At 39.8% G+C, this 25,992-nt stretch overlaps 1 protein-coding gene across 2 annotated transcripts in view; it reads left to right on the forward strand.

Moving 5' to 3' along the window:
* Window positions 1-25,992, forward strand: part of cdh7a (cadherin 7a) — a 72,649-nt gene that overhangs the window by 38,883 nt on the left and 7,774 nt on the right. The window contains exons 9-11 of one of the 2 annotated variants that reach the window (XM_048163967.1): window positions 5,355-5,476; window positions 16,533-16,650; window positions 16,802-17,053. In XM_048163967.1, coding sequence (XP_048019924.1) covers window positions 5,355-5,476; window positions 16,533-16,650; window positions 16,802-17,053 — 492 coding nt within the window. Of the gene's footprint in view, window positions 1-5,354; window positions 5,477-15,754; window positions 15,809-16,532; window positions 16,651-16,801; window positions 17,054-25,992 lie in introns of those variants that run through there. The other variant, XM_048163968.1, reaches the window with a different exon arrangement.

Genomic DNA, 25,992 nt, shown 5'->3' on the forward strand with positions numbered 1-25,992 from the left:
GAGACCTGATTTATATTTTTGAACAAGGTCTGTCAATTACAGAAACCGCTACTTGATTTGTCCTTCATAATAACATTTTATTGAAAGATACCCTACTCGCTTTACTTTCGGTTTGTACGGTGAAGTGTTGAGCAGCTGCAATACATTTTTTGCAGTTCTAAATTCTATTAGGATGAAATCCTTCATAAAATTCAAACCTTGAATTTCACAATGAATATCATTATGCCAAGGCTGCCTCGGCTAACAGTTAACGCTGCTCTGGAGTGATCAATATTTCAAACCATGTCCTACGCGCATGTCGCACATCTCAGTCTTGCCGCACAGCAGATATAGCATAAGCGTTCAATCTACGCGAGTGCGCTCTGGCCAGGATGGGAACAGATGCTGCGCCGCTGAGTTGACCGCTGTCCATTGGCACCTCCAGAATCCATGTAGCTTGATCGAGCCTTGTCCTGATTGTAGCCGATGGGCAGAACTGCAGTTTCCTCTCCCACCTAACTTTTGATGCTGCTTTTCACCGTGACCTTCACTCAAGTGCATCTGTTTTTGCGGATCCCCTGCTGTCTTCGCACAGACAGCCATAACCATATTGGCTTGAGTGATGGAGGGGAATAATATCCATCATGTGGTTACATTTTTAACCTATATCCATAAATGTGGACACACTTAACCAAAGTTTGCAGGTTTGCCTCATAGACGATCAGTCATTGTCAGAGGCATCCACAGTCTCTGAAATGGGTTTTGGCAGAGAAGATTGAAATGTCCTCTTCTATTTGCCTGTAAGAATGAGACAGAGGCTTGCTAGCTACCAAAAGGTAGCCTCAAAGTCATTTGTCTTTAGGCGATGTTTGGTAAGGTGTTAAAGGGATATTATCCCCAAAATGAAAATTACCCCATAATTTACTCACGCTCAAGCCATCCTGGGTATATATGTATATCTTCTTTCAGCCAAACACAATCAGAGTTATCCTCCAAGCTTTATAATGGGAGTGATTGGAGATTTTGAAGCCCAAAAAAGTGCATCCATTGATCCATTACAAAATGTACTCCATGCGGCTCAGGGGGGTTAATAAAGGCCTTCTGAAGCAAATCGATGCATTTGTGTAAGACAAATATCCATTTAAAACTTTATGAAGTAAAATAATGAGCTTCCGGCACGACAGCCATACGCATTCGACTTAGGTCTAAAAAGCGTCAACTTACGCGACGTAGTACACAATAACACGACATACCATGCATTATAATGTAGGGCATAGCATATTACGTCATGGCATAGTGTAGAATGTAATGGCATTGTGTACTATGTCATGCAAGTTAATGCTTTTTAGACCTAAGTCGAATGCGTATGGCGGTCACGCCGGAACCTCATTATTTTACTTCATAAAGTTTTAAATAAGGATATTTGTCTTACACAAACGCATCGATTCGCTTCAGAAGGCCTTTATTAACCCCCGGAGCCACGTGGAGTAAGTTTTATGATCGATGGATGCACTTTTTTTTGGAATAGGATATTTTAGATTATAAGAGCAACCACATTTGAAAGGGACATTCAGGACAAACATGCTTTGTATGCCCGAATCTCTTTGAAGTTCTTGTAAAATTATGTATATGTAACCACACAATCTATATTAATGTGAAACATGCTACATTAGTTACTGTAAACAGCCTTCATTTAGGAGAATTGACTATATTACGGAAGAACTGTTTATTCTGTTAATTATTACTAGGGACATTGTGATATTTTGTTTTTCTGTGAATCAATTTAGAATGATTTGGTTGCTTTTTGGGGGGGGGGGGCATCTGCATAGAAAATAATAATAAAATGATAGAATGACTTTTTACAGGGCAGGTTTTCCATTTTTCACTTTAGAAGATGGCAGTGTTAATCTTTAAAATCACTAATGTAATATCAATGTAATGACTATAATGAATAACAACTGATTTTAGCTTAGTTTTTGTTGTTGTTGTTGTTTTTAGACACATTTGTATAACATTTTTAGTTATTTATCAGAAATTTTTCTGTTATTGGCCATAACATAAACATAATTATTGGCTTATCAGCATTGACCAGACTTTTAATGTCAGTACAACCTTACAACATTGTTACCTGACAAATCTGAAATAAGCCCAGTAATCATTCTAAATTTGTTTCTCAAAACAGTCTTTATCTTGTAATCAAAAATGACTGGGAAGGTCTTGAAAAAGTCATGGAAATTCATTGGTCAAAAAAGTGCGGAGCTATTACATTTGTGACTGCACTTAACATGGCGAATTATGAGCCTGTGCCCAGGGGCGTCAGTTGTGACATTATAGTCACTGCCGCGACAATGTGCTTAACAGCCACTGTCCGTGCCATCGACGCTGAGGTAACTTATCACCCGTTTTATTGTTTAGAGCATTGTAAAGCCAGCTACGATACGCATCCAGCGATGGCAGTCTGCCTGGATTTAATTCACGGTAGATCCCTCATCCTCTAAAAAGTCAAATTAATAGATGAATTAGCTCAAACCGCACACCGTTTCTCTCTTCCCGCCTGCAACTCAGCATGTTTCCTGCAGGTGTGTACGGGACAGAGGCAGATGGGCTCTATATATCTTGGGCTGAAGATGGTGGGAGGCGTGAGTCATATATTTACTAGCACGGTTTTGTTGGGATATGCGTTTTCCTTAAACCAGAACGTGCTAGCCACGTAAAGAGTCAAGCTAGTGTGGTGTGTACAATAAATCACTGTGTTTTCAATGGAAATCAACTCCGAATGAGCCAGCATATTTCCAGCCCACTGCCGCTGTGTGTTCACACCTGCAGAATAGATTTATTTTTGCTCTCCATCAACTCATTTGGCTGAAGACCATGACCGCGTTTTGTCCTCATCGATGCCCCCAATATCATCGTCGGTGCCAAAATTATGGAAATCTCATAATGACAGGACAGCCTGCAAAAAGTGCATGGAGATTTTGTCGATTAGCCCACAACTGAAATTCTCATAATTGGTTTTGTAGTGCATTGTGAGCATAAACCGAATGTGAGGATGTACTAGCAAACAGCAGTCAGCCCACTCAAAGAATACTAGCAGCTGTGTCTGTTCTGGTTGACTAGAGGCAGTATGCCCTCAACAGGTGTTTGCTGTTGGCTTGTGCTTAAGCGCCAATGCCATTTGAGATATCTACATTGCATAGTTACACAACAAAAATAACCTCACGCCCTTGTGCAGTCTGTTAATTTGTTGATTGCCAAGTGCAGCATGCCTGATGGTTGAAAATTACCTTATTTGCTAAAAGTAGAACGAAAACGCGAATCGGCTTGACGTTCAAACCATTCATGTATGTACCCGAGTCGTACCAGAAAACGCCCTTTAAGGATCAGATTCCTGATAAATTGGATGATGTTGCGATTGGCCTGTATATTTTGACAGCTCAAATTTGATTCGAAGTCATAAAATTCTATTGCGTGTATTGCAGCAGTAAATTTCCTGGAGTCTTTTTTATAGCATTCATGGGAGCAGTGAGCAAGAAAAAAACTCAGCAGCTAATTCCTATTTCAGTTTTCTGTATTGCATCAATCGCAGTGACTTTCATGTTTTAAGATTTACTCCAGACTGCAGCTTTGCCTCTTTTGTCCCTCTGTATTCTAAGGGTCAAATTGTTAATGTAACTCCAGCATCAAATATAATTGTTTGTTTCTCTGGATAAAATGGGCCAAGTGAACAAAGTTTATGCAGCCGCAGTAGGAAAAGTACATCTGCAATCACTTGTAAGAACATCAATGGGAATATTTAAGTGGAGATCTAAAGGAAAGTTCAGGAGGAGCATGTTCATCTAATCCTATCAATCTCAGTGCAAGTGTAGCCAAATGGAAAGCAACTTTTATCTGAAAGCAACTTGCACTGATGTAACTTAAAATGTCATTGTTTTGTCTCAAGATGCACACCAGTAATGTTTTTTTTTTTTTTTTTTTTTCTAAGGCACATTTATAAAAGCTACTTAAATGTCCTGATTAAACTAAGGCCTAATACTGGCTTAATCTAAGCCCTGTCTGTGAAACTGGGCCAAAATACTATTAATTTTAGCTTTGTTTTATTCTTATTATTTATTTTTAGGGCCTGAGCACCAATGGTGTGAGGACCCTATTGTAATTGCTGGGTCAATTCTTCTTCTTCTCTGAAATGAATCGCATTTTTGAGGGCATAAACATGCTGGAAAACTCATGAAATTTTGCACACGCGTCAGAAGTGCTGAAAATTTACGTCTGTTATGGGTTTCAGAATTAGGTATAGCAAAATGACTCCATAGCGCCACCTACAAAATTTCAATTAAGTGCCCTTTCACTGGCCTAAATACATCTACATGCCAATATTCAGTTGCTGGCAACAGGAAATGGTATACTTTACACTGTAATTCACTCCCCGAAACACATTTAAATATGCCATGAAGTACCAAACATGCTAGAAACATGATATATCATGCAACACTTGACTAGTGCTAATGTATGCAATTAAGGCCACGAAACAGGAAGTTGTTGTAACTCAGGCATACAATGTCCGATCTGCTCCAAACTTCACGTTTCATAATAGTCCTGCCCTGACTACAGCTACATGACAATATTCAGTTATAGTAATAGCGCCACCCACTGGCAACAGGATGTGTTTAACAATGTGATGCACTACTAGCAACATACTAAAATATGTAATTGGGTACTAAACATGCTACAAATATTCTAAAACATGCTAGCAACACTTAGCTGAGTGCTAAAGCATGCTATTATCGTCATGCAACAGGAAGTTGTTGTAACTCTAGCATACAATGTCCAATCTGCCTCTAAATTCACATATTTGATAAGTACCCTGGCCTGAAGACATCTAAATGCCAAAATTTAGTTATAGTCATATCACCACCAGATTGTAGCTGGAAGTGTGGCAAATACAAATGACTGATGTAGTCCTCCTATATTTATATACTTAAATGCATATTGCCCACCATGCCCTGTTTTCCTAAAGCCACGGTGTACAGCACATGTACGAGGGCCCTTTCATCGCTGCTTGCAGCTTTAATTATATACGTTTTATTTTATTTTTATTATGTTTATTTTTATAACACACTTTTTTTGTGAATTCTTTTCATAATACAAATGATTTGAATGCACAATTACATAAGATGATGATTTAAAACCCCCAGTGAGCAAACAAATGGTGACTATGGCCAGAAAGATGGCAAGGAACATATTTAAATAAATGCGACCTATTACATAATGTAACACATAATGAAACATATTGAAATAAATGTGTTGTTGTCCTCATGTTTTTGTTTTTTTTATCTTTTAGCCTGTTCATTCATGCATATTTTTCTCTGTGATTTCAGTGGATCCGTCGCAGGTGGGGAAAGGAGTGGCTCTGATCTCAGTGATGGACATTAATGACAATGCACCAGTCTTTGCCATTGAGTATGAGACCTTCCTGTGTGAAAACGTTGGGCCAGGACAGGTATTGTGGCACTTGATTCTTTAACAGAAAGGCTTTCATATAAAATGTGATTTTAGTGCAATTTAAAAACAAAACAAAAAAACAATCTACAAAAAAATGATAGAAAAATGATACTACATAAATTAATTGTGCACTATAACCGTTGGAAGCAACTAATAAATTAGAATAGATATTATGTGGTGCATTGTGGAGCTTAAGATGGTTTGAACCAAGGTTATAATATTGCGTCTTTTATTTTTTCATTATTTTATATGTTGTGATAGAACTCAACCAGAAAGTATCTGGACCTTAGTGCTGATCCATTGCCAGTAAAGAACAGCGAGAGCCACAGATGGACAAAATGATAACAATAGGATTCTGGTGACTTTCTGCTGCAGATCACTCTAATCAGGGGATCAAAACATTGTGCGCTCATGCAGAAAAAGCTTTACACTGATGCAAATGAGACAGAGGTGACTGTGGCATGAAATTGGTTTGTTGGGGAGCGTGGCATTGTGTCAAGTAGCCAAATGTGAGGTCCTGCAGCAGGCAATTGCAGAACACAAACACAAGCAAACCAGCAGATTCCTCATTTTCGAGTCAGCAACATACCCTGATTCAAACACACTCTGTGTCACATTCATATTCGAATGTTTGTCAGAACGTCATTACTAAGATGAATGTGGTATAAGGGGCATTACGAATGCCACATACTAAACACTCACTATGAGTGCATAGAGAAAACATTCTAGACCTTTGTTCTGTCCTAATGGGAATGATAAAAGCCACTGACAAATTTTGTGACTTGATGAACCATTGATTTAGAAAGCACTGGGTAAAGTCAGAGGACCAACACTAGTGGTGAAAACAAGATTCTACTGAACTAGAGGTACCTTTACTTCTGAGAGCGTCTTCCATTATCCCTTTATAAAACTGTATTACCATTATCCCTCTCTAAAAGCAACATGGAAATAAGTCCTTTTTTATTTTCTAAAGCTAGAATAATACAAATAAGAACATGTGATTTCATAATTATATGATTAAAAAAAGATGTCATTATGGTATGCAGTAGCTGAAACCTACTGTATGGAAGTCTGTTCCCACCTCAGAGTAATGAGGAAAAAAACACCTGTTTATTTCTAGCAATTGTGATTATTTAAAAAAAAAAATGTTTTGTAATGTGTAATTATTATTATTTTTTTATATTGCATAATTTTTGTCATAATATATCTGCAACTTTATTTCTTGTAATTTCTTGTAACTTCATATCTTACAGTTGTCTTTCTCATAATTGCGAGTTTATCTCAGAATTGCAACTTCATATCTCACAATTGCACATTTATTTCTTGTAATTTCTTGTAACTTCATATCTTACAGTTGTCTTTCTCTTAATTGCGAATTTATCTCAGAATTGAGACTTCATATCTCACAATTGCAACTTTATTTCTTGTAATTTCTTGTAACTTCATATCTTAGTTGTCTTTCTCATAATTGTGAATTTATCTCAGCATTGCAACTTCATATCTCACAATTGTGACTTCATATCTCACAATTGCACATTTATTTCTTGTAATTTCTTGTAACTTCATATCTTACACTTGTCTTTCTCTTAATTGTGAATTTATCTTAGAATTGCAACTTCATATCTCACAATTGTGACTTCATATCTGTTACGGATGCTGGTTGTAGAGACGAGAAGTATACAGATATCCACAAATCAAAGGGTATTTAATGAACACAGGAGCAGAACAAACAACCAACACAATCTATATAACATTTAGGACAGACAAGGAGTGAAGGGAGTGAGTCCATTATAAAGGGTGTGCTGACAATAAGGAACAGGTGCAGGCAATCCGTGATGAGGAGGAGAAGACGAGGGAAGTGAGTGCAGGTGAGGAGACACGAGGATCATGGGATTTGGAGTCCGGGAGACAAGGGATCCGTGACAGTACCTCCCCCTCCCGGTAGGCGCGTCCTCGCGCCGTAGGAGAAACACCGGGGAGGGGGGGTGGGCGCCCTGGGCGGGCCCATGAGCCATGGCGGGTCAGGTACAGCGGGCAGCCACGGCGGGTCAGGTGCAGTGGGCGGCCACGGCGGGTCAGGTGCAGCGGGCAGCCATGGCGGGTCAGGTGCAGTGGGCGGCCACGGCGGGTCAGGAGACGTGGGCTGGCACGGCAGTGTTCGGAGCCCACCCCCATGTGTGGCGCCCACATGTCCCCCACCCACGGGTACTTGGCCCCCCCAAAAAAATACTTGGGGAGGTTTAGGATAGCAACAAGGAGTCCCAGAGACATCATGGATATGTGGGTGGAGGAGCATGGAGCGGGCTTGGCGGCGCGTGGAGTAGCTGATTCGGCGGCTGAGATTGGGGCGGCTGGCTCGGCGGCTGAGATAGGAGCGGCGGGCTCGGCGGCTGAGACTGGAGCAGTGGGCTCGGCGGCCGAGACTGGAGATGCAGGCTCGGCGGCGGCGGCGGCTGAGACTGGAGCGGAGGGCTCGGCGGCCGAGACTGGAGCGGAGGGCTCGGCGGCCGAGACTGGAGCGGTGGGCTCGGCGGCCGAGACTGGAGCGGTGGGCTCGGCGGCCGAGACTGGAGCGGAGGGCTCGGCGGCGGAGACTGGAGCGGCGGGCTCGGCGGAGACTGGAGCGGTGGGCTCGGTGGCGGAGACTGGAGATGCGGGCTCGGCGGCGGAGACTGGAGAGGCAGGCTCGGCGGCGGCGGCGGCTGGAGCTGAGGGCTCGGCGGCTGAGACTGGAGCGGAGGGCTCGGCGGCTGAGACTGGAGCGGAGGGCTCGGCGGCTGAGACTGGAGCGGAGGGCTCGGCGGCGGCGGCTGGAGCTGAGGGCTCGGCGGCGGCGGCGGCTGGAGCTGAGGGCTCGGCGGCGGCGGCGGCTGGAGCTGAGGGCTCGGCGGCGGCGGCGGCTGGAGCTGTATGAAGAGGGGTCCAGTTCATTCCCTCATAAACAATGAGAAGCCCCACTGGTACAGGAGCTGGCTCGGCGGAGACCGGAGCTGCTTGCTCGGCGGAGACCGGAGCTGCTTGCTCGGCGGAGACCGGAGCTGCTTGCTCGGCGGAGACCGGAGCTGCTTGCTCGGCGGAGACCGGAGCTGCTTGCTCGGCGGAGACCGGAGCTGCTTGCTCGGCGGCTGGCGGCCAGGAGTGGGCAGGACCGTTGAAGCGGTATGTGCAGGGTTTTGGGGTAAGGTGAGCTGGTGATGCCCGATAAGCTGCTGATGGGGCTGGACAAGGACTCTGGTTCTCCAGAACTTTATCTACTACAAAACTAGAACCATTTAACAGGAGAATCACATTCAGGGAATCGACTAAGGAGAATTTACAGGCTGGTTCGTTATAACGAATAACGTCCTTGTCCAGTCCCATCAGAAAAACAGCATTAAGGCAGGCATCAGTCCAGCTCACCAAATAAGAAACCTCCAAAAACTCCTCCACATACCTCTCCAACGGCCTGCCACTCTGCCGTAAACGGCAAATCCTTTCCTCCGTGTTGAGAGGCTTCGGGGGTACAGGAACAAGGAAAATCCCCATTGTTTCCACTGTGGATATCCAACGGTATTGGTCTGTCCTTCTGTTACGGATGCTGGTTGTAGAGACAAGAAGTATACAGATATCCACAAATCAAAGGGTATTTAATGAACACAGGAGCAGAACAAACAACCAACACAATCTATATAACATTTAGGACAGACAAGGAGTGAAGGGAGTGAGTCCATTATAAAGGGTGTGCTGACAATAAGGAACAGGTGCAGGCAATCCGTGATGAGGAGGAGAAGACGAGGGAAGTGAGTGCAGGTGAGGAGACACGAGGATCATGGGATTTGGAGTCCGGGAGACAAGGGATCCGTGACAATATCTCACAATTGCACATTTATTTCTTGTAATTTCTTGTAACTTCATATCTTACACTTGTCTTTCTCATAATTGTGAATTTATGTCAGAATTGTGACTTTATATCTCACAATTGTGACTTCATATCTCACAACTGCAAATTTATTTCTTGTAATTTCTTGTAACTTCATATCTTACAGTTGTCTTTCTCATAATTGCGAATTTATGTCAGAATTGTGACTTCATATCTCACAACTGCAAATTTATTTCTTGTAATTTATTGTAACTTCATATCTTACAGTTGTCTTTCTCATAATTGCGAATTTATCTCAGAATTGCAGCTACATATCTCACAATTGCACATTTATTTCTTTAATTTCTTGGAGCTTCATATCTTACACTTGTCTTTCTCTTAATTGTGAATTTATCTCAGAATTGAGACTTCATATCTCACAATTGCAAATTTATTTCTTGTAATTTCTTGTAACTTCATATCTTACAGTTGTCTTTCTCATAATTGCGAATATGTCAGAATTGTGACTTCATTACTCACAATTGTGACTTCATATCTCACAATTGCACATTTATTTCTTGTAATTTCTTGGAGCTTCATATCTTACACTTGTCTTTCTCTTAATTGTGAATTTATCTCAGAATTGAGACTTCATATCTCACAAATGCAAATTTATTTCTTGTAATTTCTTGTAACTTCATATCTTACAGTTGTCTTTCTTTTAATTGCGAATTTATCTCAGAATTGCGACTTCATATCTCACAACTGCAAATTTATTTCTCATAATTTGTTACTTGGTTGTGGCTTTTTCTTATGAATGCGAATATCTAATGCCTAACCCTGGTTGTAAGCCTAAACTGTGAACTTATCCCTCAAATCTGATGTTTTTCTTGATCACAGTTTTGTTCCAGGATCAACAAAGATGTTGATCCAGAAACATGTTGCACTGGTGAAATCACATTCATCATCTCACAGTTACGTTTTACTAGTAAGCAAGCTTCATTAGAAACCCCACTTAGTAACTGTAATTGTTTAATTTACATCCTTGACAGATGGTTTTAGAGGAGAGTTAATAGTCAAGCATTTGTAGAGGTGTTTGAAATTCTTACTCATTCAATTATAGTGTTGTTTTTAATAGTGTATCAGAAATTGACTTGATCTGATCAGTTCTTTTGGGAGCAGTGAAAGAATACTGAAGGATGTTTTTCTTTTTCTTTAGAAAAAAAATCTCTCCCACAAGAGCTCTCAAAACAAAGAGAGAACAGAACAAGGCTACAGGGTTTAGTGAGCATGAGATACAATCCCCTGTAGTGGCATGATTGTCTGGGCCATAACAATTAGTCCTGGCCTGCCTGTGTCTCAGAGTCACAGGGAACAGTGTTTGTTTTGCCTAAATGAAAAGGTGCTGGTGGGCTCTTTTCACAAATGCTATCGCAGCCTTGAAACGCATTACCGAAGTCCCCCAAGAACACTCTCCATGTGTTTTGGACACCCCAGACTTCCATCACTTCTAAGTTTCAGAGCTCTCTCTCATATTAGAGACTAAATTACTTTCCCGCCTCTCCGAGGAACAGTAGAATGGTCTCTCTTTCTCTGAATAGAGATGAAAGCATCTGTATGTTTTCATAATGATTTAGTTTCCCCTGTGATACATGTTCACTTCCATATCTTCAGCCATGGGAGCACTTGAGCAATACAGCAGTGAGTCAAATGCTGTCTCGATTGCATGGATCTCTCCTGTGATTCTTAGCACGATCACTCTGTCCTTATCGCGGCCCTTAAAACGCTGTACCTGCAGAACAGAGGCTCTCAGACATCCTGAAGTGCTTTTGGAGACCAAATCTGAAAGTCAAAGCCTTTGAATGTGGCATTCTGGAGCTGTTAGACGAAGAATTTTGATCAGACAGAGTGTTTGCCGTGAGGCACAATATCATCAACAAACAGTGATAGCACTTTTACGTTCTTTGTCACTTCAATGCCTTGCAAAATAGTCGCAAATGCTGTTTGTCTATTTGCGTCTGAGGCGAAATAGGCTCTTTTTCAGCCAGCTTTCGTGCCTGTTGTTACATTGTGTATCTCCACTTCGTGTTTTCGTACGCCTCATCTGCACATTTGTATATTTAGAGCTTCACACCTGCTTCCATCAAGAAGCTACCCCCTCTAAAAGAGACTGTATGGAGCTCTTGAATTTAAATTCAGAATTGCCTGGAGCACAAATGAATTGTTGCATATAGTTGTGCAGTAAAGCTTTTGCCAGGTTTCGTGAGCAAATGAAACCAGGTTGTGAGTGCAAATTCAATTTGTTCTCTTTTTTGCTATGTACTCAGAGAACTATGTAGGAGAAGTACATTATTTCAAAATGAGGGTTGACTGAATGACCACTCGAAAAATCTTTCTAATGTAGTCCTGTATAATTAGGCTGGTTTTGTTTTTGTTTGATCCCGTGTTCTTGTGTTAAAAAGAAATAGTAGTACAATGTAATGAACTAGAATGCAGATTCATTTGCGCTGTTTTTAAAGGGTTAGTTCACCCAAAAATTAAAATTGTGTCATTAATTATTCACCCTCATGTCGTTCCACAAGACCTTTGTTCATATGTGGAACACAAATTAAGATATTTTAGATAAAATCCGATGGACCAGTGAGGCCTGCATTGACAGCAAGATAATTAACACTTTCAAACACCCAGAAAGCTAGACATATTTAAAACAGTTCATGTGACTATAGTGGTTAAACCTTTTTGTGCACCAAAAAAACAAAATAATGACTTTATTCAACAATATCTAGTGATGGACGATTTCAAAACACTGCTTCATGAAGCTTCGAAGCTTTACAAATCTTTTGTTTCGAATCAGTGGTTCAGAGCATGTATCAAACTGCCAAAGTCACATGATTTCAGTAAACAAAGCTTCGTTACATCATAAGTGTTTCGAAACGTTTAGAAATTTCAATGGTTCACCATTTGGGGATGTGACTTTGGCAGTTTGATACGTGCTCCGAACCACTGATTCGAAACAAAAGATTCGTGAAGCTTCGAAGCAGTGTTTTGAAATCGTCCATCGCTAGATATTGTTGCATAAAGTCGTTATTTTGTTTAGTTTTTTTGGTGTGCCAAACAGTATTCTCGTCGCTTCATAACATTAAGGTTGAACCACTATAATCACATGAACTGTTTTAAATTTGTCTTTAGTAACTTTCTGGGCATTTGAAAGTGTTAATTATCTTGCTGTCAATGAAGGCCATACTGAGCCAACGGATTTTATCAAAAATATTTTCTGAAAATGAACGAAGGTTTTACGGGTTTGGAACAACATAAGGGTGAGTAATTAATGACAGAACTTTCATTTTTGGGTGAACTAACCCTTTAACTTGATACAGCGTCATAAAAAAATGCAACGCTCACTGCCAGACATTAAAAAATAACACAACAGTGTTATTTTAAACGCAGTGTTGTTTAATTTACACATTTTTGATATATATTGCACGTCTTTGCTGTTGTTGACACTCAGTTCTATTAACAACGAAAGCTTGGCCTCTAAAAAATTCAAAACTTTAAAAAATGCATGAAAAAAATCTATATAAAGTCTGTTGTTGGATGACTAGGTGATCTTAATCAACCATCTCCAATCTACGTGATACAAGAGGGAATATTCCCCATCATTGCATCTGAGTATAAAACAGATGGCTTGTTGAAAAAGGTCCCCAGATCCCCATCCAACAAGTGCCTGTAATGGGGTCACATGCACCAAACGTATGTCTTCACCTTCGCTTCCCAGCGCAAAGCTCTTTTCTCTGTGCCCTTGGTTTCTCTTTTGTTCCTAATATGACTTTTTGAATTTAATAGAAGCTTAATATGAATTGAAGCTTCGGTCTATAAATGAGCCAGATGATTTGTTACAGGTGATTTAGCAGATTAGATTATGAGGAGTGAGTGTTTTCCCAGGGGGTTTTTATCTCTTTTAAGGTCGTCTATATTCTGTCTTGTTTCTATGCCACAGAGACACAGTCAGCAGTGGCAGGCTGACAGACTGGTGTTTTAAAGCGTTCGTGACTGCTATCTCTTCACAGGAGGTCTCACCACAGTGAAGATTTCCCCTCTTTAAAATCAGGTGGCACGGGAGAGATCCCTTGCCCACTAGCCATTTTTACATGTACTGCGAAAGGAGCATAAATCACCCATATTTTTTCCATTTTCTTTTTTTTTTTTTTTTTTTACTTTTCTTCTTGGTCAAATGCAAAATCAGGTTTTGTTTAAGCTGCTCTGCTTTGGCAAGATGTTCTTATTCATTTTAAATGAACCCATTGCCTCAATGATTTTATCAATACACTTTGCATTTGCCTTAATGGACTATCGGTAATTAAATTTGTCACCGTTTACTGTAATCAGCGCTTGGTGCTGAGGGAACATCCTGTGCTGCTTGTGTCATTTATGCAGGTTTTTAATAGCACAACGTTTTACGATTTCAAAAATATTTACAGATAAATGATAAATCCATCAGAGTTCCCATTGCCAAATACTCACTTAGCGAAAAAAAAAAAAGGGGGGGGGGGGTAATTAAATAAAAATAAATGAGTGGAGAATTACAGCGCTGAAAAGCTCTTGGTTAGCACAAGGTCATATTCCTCGGACGAACAAGGAAAAATACAGAAGAGTCTGTTAGCCCACAGATCTGCTGCATTCGGCTTGTGTGTGAGGTTTTAGGAGATTTTTCAAGCAGATTGAGTTTGTGCTGACTGCAGCCTGACACAAGGGAAGAGCTGTGCACAGAGTATTTAACCCAGCCAAAGCCCACAGATTAGGCCACAACAGTGTGTCAGGAGAATCTTCTTAGCGTACCACCTGATGGGTCACCCTGATATTCATCTCTAAAACACAGCACTTTGCCCAGCTTTGGGGAGGTTTCACTCCAGATTTAGACTGGGATGGCCCTCTACTTTGCTAAATCCCTGGATACCATATGGGCATCATTTCTCACAGATAGCTTACTGGCTTCGTCTATCCTCCTGATGTTGTTTTCAGTGTGATTTAAACTTGTGAATTGTGTATTTGTTTCCTCCAAGTTCACCACCTTGAATTCAGCTGATGGTTGAAATTTGTTGTGTGGTGTAACATGAAAAAAAGCTGCTACCAGAATTAATTCTCTAAAGAAATGTGTTAAAAAGGGTAAAGGGTCTTGAGGTTAATATTTAGAAGTTAATGATAACTGTCTTAAAGGATTAGTTCACTTCGGAATTAAAATTTACTGATAATTTACTCACCCTCATGTCATCCAAGACTTTTATGTCTTTCTTTCTTCAGTCGAAAAGAAATTAAGGTTTGTAGAGGGCTCTACATGATCGCAGCCGAGGAATAAGGGTCTAGCGAAGTTGCAAAGACTAAGTCAAACAGCCTTTACAAAAAAAGGTAAAATGATGTCATGGAGGAGAAAATGAGATGGATCTTTCCAACGTGATTACATAATGCATGGCGCATCGCAAAGCTAGTTCAAGGCAAGCATTTGTGGTTAAAAAGTATATACATTTTTATTTTTTTTAATAAAATGACTAATCGTTTTGTTAGATAAGACCCTTATTCCTCGTCTGGGATCGTGTAGAGCCATTTGAAGCTGCACTGAAACTGCAATTTGGACCTTCAATGCGTTGGTCCCAATTGAAGTCCACTATTACCCCTTTTCCACCAAGGCAGTTTGAGTGCTGGTTCGGAGCCAGAGCCTAGTTTCAAATCAGTTCTTTGTCTTTCGACACACAAAGCACCAGCTCCGAACCAGAAAAAGTGGTTCGTAAGTAGCACCAAAACATTGCTGGGCTAGAAGTAAGAACCGCTTGCGTCAGGGGCTGGGGGCAGGGTTACCGTGACCAACAAGAAACTTGTGACCGCCATTTTTGAAATAGCAGCTAATCGAGCTAATAGCAGCTCGATCATAATCTCCGTCTATATACAAATTACGGCGAGCCGTGTTTGGATGCCGATGTAGGTTCGCAAAGCCATGAGCATCAACAGTAGTGAAACATCCGCGATTGTTGATAGAAGGCTTGTTCGAGATGCATCGGAGCAGCGCGGACCGGCGGGTGCCGCGGATCCGCGGGAGCGTTTGTAGAACATACGACTCCTTGTACTTTTGGATCGTTCTCGCGGAGCTTTGATGTCATGCGCCGATCGCTTTGCGAGAAGCCGATGCATCTCAAATGAGCCTGGTGTGTTTGTGTTTGGCGCTGCGGCGCTAGCTTTGCTGTGAAATATGAGACGTATACAGTGACGCAAGACCTGGCTCTGTGGTGGCTCTCTAGCCTGTGGAAAGGCAAACTGGTTCTTAGAAGGCTCGTCAGTTGAACCAACTCCGAACTGGCACTAGCACTAGCTCTGAACTAGCACCTGGTTCATGCTGGTGGAAAGGGGGTATATATGGAGAAGAATCCTGGAATGATTTCCTCAAAACCTTAATTTCTTTTCGACTGAAGAAAGACAGACATAAACATCTTGGATGATATGGGGGTGAGTAAATTATCAGGAAATTTTAATTCTGAAGTGAACTTAAAAATTTGTCTCATGGCGAGAGATGCTGAAAAGCCAGCGAGATGCTACATAATTGGCAAAGACGTCTGTCTCAATCCATGTGTACACGGACCAATAAATAAGAATTTTGTGAAATGGGTTGTTGTGGACTGTACTGTTAAAAAATGTTATCACAATTTTACCTAAAAATATTCATAGAGTAGCATCTATTCTAACTCAAGAATATTATATTTTGAAGGATTCAGTTTGATTACATTAGGTTGCACCAACAAATACCTAAAAATGACTAGATCACATTAGATATAACTACTCGAAGAAGCTGCTCATATCCACTCTGTACAGTGTATGTTCTGTTATATAGAAATAATACATTGACTTAATTCATTGTTCATAATTAGTTGACTAGTTCAGTGCTTGAACTTGCCACAATATTGTAATGTCTTAAATTATCTTCCTGGGGCTTTTCTGAGCAAATATTGACACATGCTATTCATTTCTTTTTTTCTAACTAATTATTCAACTTATCAATTAATTAATTCCATTCATGAAAAATTCAGGTTTACATATAGTATAATCTGAAACATTCATTGTTATTGTAACACTGCAGTGTTTTAAGCGAGAGAGCTGTGGATTATTTTGTCTGTAGTGAGGCAATAACAGCAGTATTCATCTTCCTGTTCTTTACTCCCTCTCACTGTCTTAGGTCATTGAAACCGTAAGTGCAGTGGATAAAGATGAACCACCCAGCGGGCATCGCTTCTTCTTCTCCCTCACTGCAGAGACAGCTGGGAACATGAACTTCACCCTCCGAGACAATAAAGGTATGTAATTTCATTAGGACAGTTTATAGCGAATCCTTGAATCTCAGATCTTATTCCTAAGACAGAAAAAGCTTGATTTTATCTATTAATAGGAGTATTTTTTTCATTTTTCACATGATATCATGTCTCTTTCTCTCTCTTCTCTCTGCAGACAATACCGCTTCTGTTCTAACTAAGCGGAGTGGTTTTCAGAGGAGGGAACAGGCTATGTATCGACTGCCAGTGTTGATAGTGGACAGCGGGTCCCCTGCCCTCAGCAGCACCAACACGCTGTCTATTAGAGTGTGTGACTGTGACCCTAATGGGACGCCCCAGTCATGTGGCACAGAGGCCTTTATGCTGTCAGCTGGACTCAGCACCGGAGCTCTCATCGCCATCCTGGCCTGCATCATCACCCTGCTTGGTAGGAAATACATTTAACCCTCCTGAGCCTGTTTATTGAAACAAACTGACATTGGCAAAGTGCTGTTTTCCTTTGTTTGTTTGCTGAGCATTTCACTTTCTGCAAAAGGTCTGCAAAACGTATAATTCATGCCATTGGTTGAACCAATGTTGCTTTGTCCGGCTGGTCGGGATGATCAAATTAACACACAAATGGCTTATTATGAAACAGCTGAAACAAAAAACAAAAAATTCAGCTGGAAATTTGAAGAAAAGGAAATTGTTTCAGAGGCTGAGAAAGTTGATATTGAAAATACACTGCTGTTCAAATGTTTGGTGTACGTTGATTTTTTTTTATTTTTTAAGAAATTGTTCAGCAAGGATGCATTAAAGGTGCCATCGAATTGAAAATTGAATTTATCTTGGCATAGTTAAATAACAAGAGTTCAGTACATGGAAATGACATACAGTGAGTCTCAAACTCCATTGTTTCCTCCTTCTTATGTAAATCTCATTTGTTTAAAAGACCTCCGAAGAACAGGCGAATCTCAACATAACACCGACTGTTGCGTAACAGTCGGGGTGTACGCCCCCAATATTTGCATATGCCAGCCCATGTTCCCAACATTATGAAAGGCATTAGACAAGGGCAGCCAGTATTAATGTCTGGATCTGTGCACAGCCGAATCATCAGACTAGGTAAGCAAGCAAGGACAATAGCGAAAAATGGCAGATGGAGCAATAATAACTGACATGATCCATGATAACATGATATTTTTAGTGATATTTGTAAGTTGTCTTTCTAAATCATGCAACGTCAACTGGCGGCCCGCGGGCCAAATCCGGCCCGCCAGAGATTTCCATCCGGCCCCCAGAATAATAATGAAATCAGGAATAGCCTTGTAAGAGGAAAAAGTTTAGGGCTTGTCCGAATACCATTTTTGATGAACATCGACTATTCGAAGCTTCGGAGAGAGGGGCTGAACATATTTTTCTCTCTAATAAAGGCAGGAATCTGTGTCTGTATGTCCGTTTGCATTTATATTATTTCGAGAACCGTTCATCCAATCGACTTCACAAGGGAGTGCAGTGTCGAATTTGGTGCAATATAGATGGACACGCGAGACAGCGGGAAGCGGCGCACCTCACGCGGGCAGGGCTTATGCTCCGAGAACGGACACTGCACTAGTGATATAAAACGCACACACAGGTCTGTTAAATTAAGCAATACTTTTAAGGTAGTCTAATATTTTTCTGACTAACAAATTGGCACAGTAAGGGTAGATTTAAATAAAGAAAAACGAAATTTAAATAAAGAAAAACGAAATTTAAATAAAGAAAAAACGAAATTTAAATAAAGAAAAAACGAAATTTAAATAAAGAAAAACGAAATTAAGTTAAATTAAAAACGAGATCAATTTAGATTGCTAATAACGGGTAAAATGCTAATACATTTTGTTTCTATTATTCTATTTTACACAATGTCAAAGCAACAAAACACAAGTTCAGACATGCACTTAGGTCCATACAAACTCCACTGTTCTGCGCTCTAGCCAGAGAACACTCCCGTTGCTGGAACCATAGGGCTGGAACACGCGTCGGTTCTATTTCTAGCATGCACGCGTTTTCTGCGTGGCTCGAGCGCGCCTGAGACGCGCGTCTCAGTGTGCAAACTCCAACCTGTTAAATATGGGAGCCGAAAAAAAAACGGACACGCCACGCAGGTGAGACGCTCACGCAGCCAGTGTGTCGCCGGCCTTATTCAAGGGGGAATGAGAACCGTTTTTTATTTTTAAATCTAACGAAAAAAAAAAAGCCTTCTGAAAAATAGCTTGTGCCATAGCCTGCCTTCAGTCAAGAATGACGATAAACGCGTTCTCTCATTGAACATCTTTTATTGTTTCACGTGCTCATTTTTTCACAAATGTCAAAATTTTCCTTGCCTGGGATTTTCGCACAATTGCGTGACAGTGATGGACAGCTTGACAGCCTCACGAATATGAAGCCTAAAATATCGCTATCGCCCCCTGGTGGCTTGCTGCAGTAGGTAATATGTAAAAAATAACATAAATTTGGAATTAGAATTAGTATATCAAATAATAACATATTAGGATACAATTCAAATTTTATTTTATATTACGAGTATCTGGCCCTTACAGTGTCTGCAGTGAAAAATTCTGGCCCTTGGACAAATATAGTTGATGACCCCTGTTCTAAATGTTTCGTTAGCATGTTGCTAATGTACTGTTAAATGTATTTAAAGTTACCATCATTTATTACTGTATCCGCGGAGACAAGAGCCGTCGCTATTTTCATTTTTAAACACTTGTAGTCTGTATAATTCATAAACACATCTTCATTCTTTATAAATCTCTCCAACAGTGTAGCATTAGCCGTTAGCCACGGAGCATATAGCCTCAAACTCATTCAGAATCAAATGTAAACATCCAAATAAACACTGTACTTATGCGATTAGACATGCTGCATGACGAACGCTTTGTAAAGATCCATATTAGCTGTGTAAACTTTGTTTATGCTGTTTAAAGCAAGCGCGAGCTCCGTGGGTGGAGAGCACGAGAATTAAAGGGGCCGCGCAGCATAAATCGGCTCATATTTAATGATGCCCCAAAATAGGCAGTTAAAAAATTTAATTAAAAAAAAATCTGTAGGGTATTTTGAGCTGAAACTTCACAGACACATTCAGGGGACACCTTAGACTTATATTACATCTTGTAAAAAAACGTTCGATGGCACCTTTAAATTAATCAAAATGACAGTAAAGACTTTTATATTGTTACAAACTTTATCTCAAATAAGTGCTGAATATTAGAATTACACTGAAAATTGGAGTAATGACATTTTAAAATATAAAACAGTTATTTTAATAATAATGCACAATATTACCATCAAAAGCCTTGGTGAGCATAAGAGACCTCTATCGATTAACATTTGAACTATTTGACCTACCAACTTTTGAACAGTAGTGTATTTTGTATTTTGTTTCGAGTGATAAATCATGTCAGAGGGGCCAGGGACATTTTATTTATTTATTATTTTTAATAACATTTGATTTCAGAATATTTTGATTTCGTGTGGTCTTTAAGGGAAAATGAATGTGAAGGTCTCAGCATTTAAAATTGCTGGAGAGCTTTCTGAATGCAGCTTCCAATCAAAGGATATTTTCCCAATTTTTGTTATTATTTTTCAAACCATTTTTAAGAGCTTCTTTGCATTTCCACCTCCCCCGTACTGACATTTAGCACGCATTTGGGCTGCCGTTACTTTAGAAGTGCTGGCACGACAGCTCTAGCAGTTGGGACTCGGCATGCGCCGAGAGGTCTGCTTGGACACAATTGACTTGTTTACCCTCTACAGGGAGGCTGCTGGTCTGGATGATTACTTATTATTTGGAGCCTTATTAGCTGATTGTTTGATGAGTGACCTCAAGCCAATATGTACCATTCACTTGGTCTGATTGGTTGACTGGCGTGTCTTTGTGTTGATTTGTTGACCTGAAGACTGCGCAGTGGGAGTGAATGCAGTCCTGATGGTTTGATTGATTTCTTGATTATACCATTGATAGGTTGTCTCTCTGGCTGTGATGGCGATGTGGATATCTGTCTACGGACACAGCCACAACTCTATTTGCTGACAGATGTTGTCTCTGTCTTAAAAGAGAGAGTCCTGTTTTTGTGACAAGAGAGGAATTTGTGTGTGTGTACATTTTGAACCAAACCCCAGCAATTTCCATTTTTTGATTACTCTCTTTTTTTTCTGAGTGCACAGATTACGAATAAGTAACAAAGGAAGCTCTTTCCGCCTCTTCGGTGCTATTACATCTAAGTATGAACTAGTTCATTTCTATCTGCATAGACATTACATCTAAACAGCATCTGAAATAAACACATCTGAAATAATACATCACAGTGAAGCTGACTGCAATATGTTTCAATTTCATATTCCCTAAGAACATCCCCTCTCTGCTCTTATCACACGACTCGGAGAACCATACATAAGATCACTTAAATTATTTTCTTTTCCAGTTAAAAATATCAAACATGGTGAAGCAAAATTGCATGAGACATTAAAGGCCCCGATACACTAGGAACAATCGAAGAACAAACTGATGTGACATAATTTCGGACAAAACCAGGTCAAACGAAGTTTGAAACAGCTTTCCAAATTGAACTTTCGGGAAAAGGTTGCTTCGGCTGGTAAACACATTCAAACTACCATTGGTCTGTGGCGATTACATAATAGGTAGATGTGCATGGAGGCTCCGCCTTCTTTCATGTGGTAATCTTGTCCAGTTCATTTCTTTTGTTCAGTCCGTTGAGGTCAGATGTCTGCGAGTAAAACCATGAACACATTGGAGAGCCGCTTTGTAGTAGAAAATGAAGTTCTTCTGATGAAATGAGACACTGACACTGTTTTTCATCTGTAATTCTGTAAAGCTGCTTGCTTTTAAGCAATCTATTGTATAAAGTGCTATATAAAGACTTGATTTTCGAGTTTATTTTTCTTACCCTCTTGGCAAATTGTTTTTTCCTCCGCTTATTTTCAATATAAATCTAACTAAAGTCACTGAGGTTTGTGCTTAAAACAAGAAAAACAACATAATAAACAGATCGTTCAACAGTTTGGGGTGTGAGATTTTTTGTTTTGTTTTTAAAAGAAGACTATTATGCTCACGTAATAAGAGCTGCATGTATTTGAACAAAATGTAATATTAATATATTTGAAATTGCAATTTATTTCCTATGATAGCAAGGCTGAATATTCAGCAGTCATTACTCCAGTCACATGATCCCTCAGAAATCATTCTAATATGCTGATTTGCTGCTCAAGAAATATTTCATATTATTATCAAAGTTGAAAATAGTTGTGCTTAATATTACAGTGATCCATGTTTTTTTCAGTATTCTTTGAATAGAAAGTTCAAAAGAACACATTTATTTGAAATACAAATCTTTTGTAACATGACCTTGCTGAATAAAAGCATTAAAAAATAAAAACCTTACTGATCCCAAGTGGTAGTGAAATTCAAGAGATACTCTCTCAATATAAGAAAACGTGTTAATATCAGTTTGCTTCGCGCTGTTGTCCTTCCTCAGGTTCCTGTGAGAAATCCCATCTTCTCCGAACAGCACAGCTTGTAGCCCCGCAGTAGCAGACTCTATCATTGTGTCGATTGATTGCTGTTTTTAAGTATTTATCATCTGAATGTGAGCTCAACTAACAGCTGTAACTGATGTTAAATAGTCATTCCTGTGGTTTGCCGTCTTGTGTGAATGTAGGGTTCTCCAGTAACACCACCCCTCTACCCCCCCTCCCCTTCTCCTCCCAAACTACACAAGTTGGATTAGACCACTGTGCTGCCTGATCTGAGCAATGCAGTTATTTTTGGCAAAGAGAGTCCGGCCCCAAGGGGCTCAAGACTGCTCACTCATGGTTGAGGGGAGGAGGAGACGGAGGAGGATGGCTTCAGAGGAGGAGAGCTGCGGAGGGAAAAGAATCTTTTCTGCTTTTATCTTTTTCAGAGTAATGAATCAACAAGCTTTTTGCCTGCTGTTGCTTTAGTTATCAAAGCAGAGCACAACTAAACCATGCCAGGCAATGAATGATACACAAGGACATGTCAACTTTGAGTCTTTTGTCTTTTTTATCTAACAACATACAAAAGAGTTTTCCATTAAAGGATTTTTTTCACCCCGAAATGAAAATATTGTCATTATAGCCTATACTCAGCCTCATATTATTTCACCCCGTGTGACTTTTTTGTCCTTTCGTTGAACACAAAAGGAGATGTTTTAAAGAACGTTCACGCTGCTATTTCAATATAAATTCTAAAAAATAAAGACCTATGGCTATGACTGCTTCACCCAACGGTTCTGTGTATCACCACACCCTTTGCAACCACTCTTAGCAACATAAACTCTTTGTTCTCAATTTATATTGTTTATTGAAGCTTACTATATTATGTAGATGAGTATTGTGAGAAAAAGATCGATTGAATGAATTTATTACCTGCATTCAGAATTAGCATTTTTCTTCAGGTCATTCCTATGTTCATAATAAAAAAATATGTTTAAATGTCCGCTGCAATATCTTGTCCTTTTAATAGTTAAGGAGTTTTCCGTGACTGACAGCACTAGTCAAAGCACTTGTCAGTTGCGTCTTGTTCCATGTTCAATTCAGTCTTTTCAGTATAAAAGTCTTCGCTACTGAGTGACTCACTCATAAAGACAGTCTTTGCCACCAGGAAAGGCTGGAAAACACTAAACATTTAACACCTATGGAATCTTTCCATCCCACAAAAAGGTTTTTAATAGTGAAATTAAGGTTCTGTGTTATTAAAATGTACTTCTCACTAAGAAAAACATAGGTCCTTTAAGAACTGAAAGGTTCTTTTGGGAACCCAAAATTGGTCACATCACTGTCAAATCCCATTTTTGGAACCTTTATTTTTAATGAAAATAGATGATAAAGCCATATAATAGCTTTGTGTGAGAAAAAAATTGATTGAATGTCATACATTTGCCGATGTTCGGTAATACGAAATATCGCGATAATGAATATGCACGATATTGTTATCGTGGGCACTTAAAAATACTGTGAATAATTATTTATTACGAATTATCAGATTTTTATATTACATTTTAAGAATACTTTCCCCATCAAGCGTATAAAATTCACAACACCGCTGTTTGCTGCGTCAAAAGGACACGCGCACTCAGATGTAAAAAAGCCCAGTGCATGAGAAGCACATGGTGGAACGAGTGAAGGAGACGCACTGAAAGTGCACATTCACTCTCTGACTGGCACTGATGGAACAGCAGAAATGCAGCGGTTACTCCGGAAACCCCATAAACAAAGCAGCTGGTTGACTGAACAGTATTTAAAATGCTTCAAACACCAATTACAATTTTTTTTTTTTTTTTTTTTTTTTTGTATTCACAATGTTGTTCATCACAGCACCAAATACTTAAAGACTTAATAGGCTATTTGTTCTCAAACTTAAACATTTTTATATTTTAATATGGACTTCAACATACCCTATAATGATTGAAAATGTTCTGATTATTTGTTATTGTTCAGTAACACTTAGTGACATAAGGCTTCATTAGTTAACATGTTAATTAATTATTACCAAACTGACAATGAAAAATACTTTTATTATAGCATTTATTAGCATTTAAAATAGCATTTATTAGTTAATGTTAATTTAGTTAATGACATTACTAAAATCAAAAGTTGTAATTATTATTTAATGGACCTGAGCTAAAACTAACAATGATCAGTTGTATTTTTTAAAGCTGCTGTCCGCAATTTTTGGCCCTCTAGCGGTTAATAAACAGAACTGCACGCGTCTTGCGGAAGAACATTGTAGCCGGAGCTACTTTTCTCTGTGTATGTCTATGGCGAGTCACGCAATTACTGTGATACTCTGTGGCGAGTCCTACCAGTCTGGTCTGAAATAGTCGAATATAAACACTTATTATAAGTGTACCATAATGATTCAGGATAAGACAAAAATACAGTTTGGAAAATAAATTCATGTTGTATATTCTCATTATATAATTTTTGTAAATTTTTAACACAAAAAAGTTGCGGACTGCAGCTTCAACTAACATTAACAAAAAAACAACATAAAAAACAACTTCTGTAACAAATGTGGATACTTTGACAGTTGGTCACCATTCACTTTCATTGAATGGAAAAGAGCATCTTGGATGTTGTGCTATCAATAATCCATTTAATATTCCACAGAAGAAAGAACCTTATGTGGGTTTAGAATGACAAGTAAATGATGACAGATTTTCAGGTGAACTCCATATTGCATGCTTGCCTAGTGTCATTACAACATCTCAGTCACATTATCAAACCCAAGTATTGATGATGGTTCAAAAAATAACAAAAGAAGGGATCTGCACAAACCGCTGTGGTAAACACATTGCTATTTATCAGTGGTTGCATAAAGTAATCTAAAAGATTCCGGGACCACATATCACATGATGACAACCGCTGCGTCGTTCTAGCTGTTCTGAGGGAAACCTTGTGCTCATTATTCCACTCTTAGGTGGAGGAATACAGAGAGGTCAGGTAAGCCCGAGGCGCTCTGATACATTCATGTCTACAGGTCACACTCGCAACATTGACATCACCTTTTCAGTTTCTGCTCGACCGATTGCAGGGCATCTTGTCTTCCCTATGGCCTCCGACGATGCAAGTGGACGGCAGTCAGTAATACTTATGAGGGCCCTTAAGGCGATGTAGTGTGCTCTTGCATCACCCCGAATAAATCATATTTTATTTCGCAGATAATGTCACCACTGTGAAAACGCAGGGACAGACAGGTGTCATAAAGCACAAACACCTTGTGTTGGGCAGCGGCATAAATGTCAACAGCCAGATAGATCCGCATATCGCCAGTATATCTTGATTAGTCTTCACTGCCCTGGGCTATTGGCAATGGTTGAGATATGTGAAGGGAACGAATGAGAGCGAGAGAAAGAGAGGCAGGGAGCAAAAGAGAGAATGAAGGGCAGTGCATAATCTAGGAGTCGCTGCCTCATTTTTAAGAGGTCGATGAGAACGAGGCCCCCACAAAATATCCCACTTGTTGTTTAATTGATTCTGGATGACGGATTGTTTTCTCAATCCAATTACTGCAAATTGAGGATAATGTTAAATTGATCTGCTGCTCCCGTTGAACATCCATCTTGTGTCAAAACTGCAGAGAGGGTAAATCAAGCCTTAAAGTGGGCGCAGTCTGTAACAGTTAAGTTTTTAGACTGCATTAGATCTATATAACTCTTCATAATTACATAACAGTGGCTTAAAAATCAAACCCTGCACTCTCCGAATGTTTTTTTATACAGGATTTAAGGATACAACAGCTTAACATTGGTGCAGAACCCTTAAAGGGGACTTTAGTAACTTATTTACTCCTAAAAGGTT

Source organism: Megalobrama amblycephala, linkage group LG17, assembly GCF_018812025.1.
Source record: "Megalobrama amblycephala isolate DHTTF-2021 linkage group LG17, ASM1881202v1, whole genome shotgun sequence".
Taxonomy (NCBI): domain Eukaryota; kingdom Metazoa; phylum Chordata; class Actinopteri; order Cypriniformes; family Xenocyprididae; genus Megalobrama; species Megalobrama amblycephala.